General features: G+C 39.3%; 1 protein-coding gene across 1 annotated transcript in view; it reads right to left on the reverse strand.

Annotated features, from left to right (window-relative positions):
* The window catches only part of VPS13A (vacuolar protein sorting 13 homolog A (S. cerevisiae)), a gene marked incomplete at its 5' end in the record, with an annotated part of 218,593 nt that extends 215,677 nt beyond the window's left edge, over positions 1–2,916 (reverse strand). The window contains one exon of the mRNA XM_015412948.1: positions 2,873–2,916. Within this exon, the coding sequence (XP_015268434.1) occupies positions 2,873–2,916 (44 nt within the window). The remainder of the gene's footprint in view (positions 1–2,872) is intronic.
* Between the last annotated feature and the right edge of the window lie 1,553 nt (positions 2,917–4,469).

The raw sequence follows: 4,469 nt of genomic DNA on the forward strand, positions 1-4,469 counted from the left end.
CCTTCCAAGGCAAATCCCCCTCCTCACTTTTTCCTGCTTCCTTCTCTCCTTTCCACCCACCAGCCCAACCTACCTTTATCTGCCCCCTATCTTTAGTTTTCACTACTTCCTTAACAGTGACAGCCTCTCTCTGGTAAGTCTAGCCACATTGCACAATGCCAGCTTCCACGCCAGGCCCAGTTGTGAAGTGGAAAAGTTGTGAGAGGCAGCTTACTTTCCCCTATATCCCTTTTGCCACAATATTTCTTCTTTTCCTCCTTCTGGCAGCCCCCATATCCTCACCTTTCCCTGTCTTATACTCTCCTTCCCACCCACCAACTAACATTTTGCCTGCTCTCCACCTTCAGCTATATTATTTAATTACTATACTTATACCCAGCCTTTCTCCATAATGTTGACCCAAAGCAGCTTACATCATTCTCTTCCATTTTATTTTCACAAAAGCCCTATTAATTGGTAGGTTAGGCTGAGAATATGTGAGTGGTCCAAGGTCACCCAGCAGACTCCATGGCAGAGTTGGAATCTGAACCTTGGTCTCCCAGATCTTAGTCTGGGAACCGTAACCACTACATAACACTGGCTTTCATGTCACAGCTGTTGTTGAACAGTTGCAAGCAGCTGGGCCTGGGTGACTCACTGTGTTGCGGTTGTCTAGCAACAGCCACAGAGAGCATTTATTTCTTAAAGCTACAGGCACTGTTTCTACTATTTCAACCCCCCCAAGTGTGTGTATGCATGTGTTATTTCAGATTTTTCTGCAAACCTAGGGCTTTTCTCAGATTTGCGGAAAGATCTGTCTTGTCTGTTCATGGCTCCAATTTCTGAATTTAAATATCCTCAGATATGACCACTTTGAGAACTAGATTTATTAACTAGCATGCACCAAGATGTAACAAGTGTAGTGGAATCAAAACTGTAATCTCTGCTTGCTAATAGCATCTCACATGAAAGCTGGGGAGTTAATTTGGGGCAAAATTCATATATATTTGATTTTAAACAGTACAGACTGAAAAGCTTTCAGATTTGTAGACGACTTGGCCTAGACATGCAGCAGAATGACATGGGAGAACAACTGTACTAGTTAATGCTACAGGACAGGAATTAAATTTTTCAAAATTCCTCTACAGTAATGATTTCCTATAAATGAAAACTGGAACTACATGCCAAGAATTAGACTAGAAACTCTCCCATTGTTGCAGGAATTTTTACATGGGGTAGCATTAAAAATAAGACTATCCTTACCTGCAGTCTGAAGTGGTACAGCCTTTATATCAGGTCACATTCTACCACCTCACTCTGCTGCACCAAGCCTAAGAGTAAACCACCTGAGCAGAGACTTCATTCTAGGTTTTAAAAGATGATGATGGGGGTGGTAAGATTCTGTATGGTAGGCTTCTTTGCCAGGTAATTATCTACTCCCATGTTCCCCTACTGCAAAGGAAGGCAGTATCTCTTGCAGACAATCACTCAAGTGTTTACAACTGTATGGATTGCTGCTAAAACTGTAACAGCAGTCATTTGCTTGTTTATGTCTCTACTTCTGGGTGCCAGCTGCTTGGTCAGATAGGCAAGGTAAGTGAATAAGCCTCTAACTTCTCTCATGCTGTGTAACTGAGAAGCACAGGAAAGAAGAGAACAAGATACCAGCAGCTGCTACTAAGGCAGAGAAAATGGCCCAGTTTTTTCATGGAACCCAGTGCCGCTGCTGTTTAAGTCCAGAAGACAGGAACAGGACAGTAAGCAGCAGAAGCTGCTGTAGCCATTGCTGTGTCAACACTCACCCACCTGAATGAACAAGTAAGTGGCCGTGATGTCAAGGAGATGCTGCTACCTCCCTTTGGTTGGCTTCAGTTGTTTCTATTTGCCCTTTGCCACTCACACAAATGAGCAAATGGTAGAAAGCAGGCAAGGGGATATAGTCACAGTGGAGCATGCACAAAGGGAAGGAAGACCAAAGGAGGAGGAATCAGTTTCTCTGGAGCCCAATCCTGCTGCCAGTCCTGCTCCCAAGAACTATCTGCAGACTTGCCAGATCAGTTACTGGTCACACACCAACTTTAATTTCAATAATGTGAATACATGCTATTTTCTTGCCTAACATTGCACATCCACAAGTTTTAAACAGTATTATAATAACCAATCTGGAATGACCTTGATAGCCCAAGTTAGCCCAGTCTCATCAGATCTTGGAAGCTAAGCAGGGTCAGTCCTGGTTAGTACTCAAATGGGAGAGCACCAAAGAAGTCCAGGGTTCTTATGTAGAGGCCTGGTTTCATTCCCTGTTCATGGACCCCTTGAAACCCACAGGTTAACAACCCCTGATCTATACTACCTTTATAGATTATGTTCTGTACATTGTTTTTCTTGCCTTGTTTGAAGAGAAGCAAACTAAAAAAAATTCACAAAATGCTGAATTATGACAAACTTCAGGACATGGATTCAGGTGGATAGCCATGTTGGACTGAAGCAACAAAACAAAGTTTGAGTCCAGTGGCACCTTTAAAACTGGACTGGACTCAGATTTTGTTCTAGAATTTCAGGACAGTTCTATTGAATAAGTTCTTTTACTCTGTACTTTCATTTTGGCATTTATACTGCATTGTCTTATACATTTGTAATCTTATGTTCTGTACTACTTGCACTATGCCAGCCTAGGTAGTTTGCTGTTCACACTTGTCTTTTAATTTTGTATCCCTAGTTTTATTGCATTTTTCATTCAATGTCCTATACTGTATGATTACATTTTTTCTCCTCTTTCTGTACTCTAATCGGCCTTGAGTCTCAATGAGAAAAGCAGGCTATAAATAAGCTAAACAAATAAATAAATCCTAACAACAATATTTTCATTTTATTTTGTTTGTTTTAAACTTACCAGTGCATTTTCCTTTATTTCAAGATTCTTAAGAGCTACAGCTCCTGTTATGAAAAAGATAAAGTTTCAATTATAACAATTTTAATATACACACTTCAAAGAAATATTCTCCCTGCATTGTGTATTATTTGCAATTGTCTAGAACAGCAACTTGCTTCAGGTCAAAGTTTTTCCAGACTAAACTACACTTTGTTCCAGAAATGTAAGGGCTCTTGTCATACATCTTCTATCTTTCATTTTGAAGTCAAATTTTACTGGATCTGATATTATCACTGGCAGCCTGAACTAACCAGGGGCCAAGCATGATTTCTGTGACTATAGTAAAAACTTGCAAGACACAGACAACAGCCCATCCCATACATATACACACAGACACACAAAATCTCATGGATCAGGATGGTTTTACAGTGGAATTTTTAAAGACCTTTTCCAAAGACTTAACACCTTTTTTCACCTGTTTATTTAACAAAATAATGGATACTGGGAAAATGCCCTTAACTTGGAATGAGGCTGTTATTATTACTATTCCGAAAGATGATAAAGATAGGATGTCGCCTGCCTCATACCGGCCAATTTCTCTCCTAAATAACAATTATAAAATTTTCTCCAAGGTTCTTGCTAAGACTTCAGAGCATAATTACGAACTATATAAACCCCAACCAAACTTGGTGAATCCCCAACAGGTCAACTGTAGATAATATTAAACCGCTTTTAAATATAGCTTTTACCCAACCACAATCACACAAAGCCACACTCTTATCAATTGACCTGGAAAAGTCCTTTGATAGTGTGGAATTTCCATTTCTTTATTCTGTTTTAGAGGGTATGAACTTTGGCCCAAAGTTTAAGAAATTGATCAATGCCCTGTATGCCTCTCTGACTGCAAAATTACAAATTAATAACTTTGTAAGTGATTCTTTCCCTCTTTCTAAAGGAACAAGACAGGGTTGTCCAATGTCCCCACTCCTTTTTGCACTAATTATAGAACCCCTAGCTACTATAATTAGGGAACATGGAAGAGTTGAAGGTATTAAAATAAGTACTGTGGAGAATAAAATCAGTTTATATGCTGATTATTTAATTTTGTTTGTTTTGGACCTAAAAAACTCTATTCCAACGTTAATGGATATTTTTACTCAATTTTATGCTTTCTCTAGTTTGAAGATTAATCTAAATAAGTCTTTCATGGTTCCTATTAACATCCTTAGAGAAACAAAAGATCAACTAGGTTCCCACTTCCCATTTCCTTGGAAGGAAGTCAAATGGAGATATCTTGGGGTTCATATTCCAGCCAGACTTGACCTTTAACTTTGAAGCTTTTCATAAAGAAATTGAAAGCCAATTAAAATATTTGCATAAACAAAAATTCTCACAAATTGATTACAAATAATTAAGAGTTTTATTCTATCCAAATATCTGTTTTTATTCCAAGCTTTGTCTATACCTATTCCTAGTAAATCTATATATCTAATAGCGAAGTTGCCCCCGGAGTGCGGATCGCTAAATCAGCGCTCCGGGGGCAGCTGGGGGGCCGGGGGAGGTTTGTGCACACGTGGGCCAGTCCCCACGTGTGCACAAAAATAAAAAAAGTTGAAAA

The sequence above is a fragment of the Gekko japonicus genome, unplaced genomic scaffold (genome assembly GCF_001447785.1).
Source record: "Gekko japonicus isolate JY-2015 unplaced genomic scaffold, Gekko_japonicus_V1.1 scaffold1971, whole genome shotgun sequence".
Lineage (NCBI taxonomy): Eukaryota > Metazoa > Chordata > Lepidosauria > Squamata > Gekkonidae > Gekko > Gekko japonicus.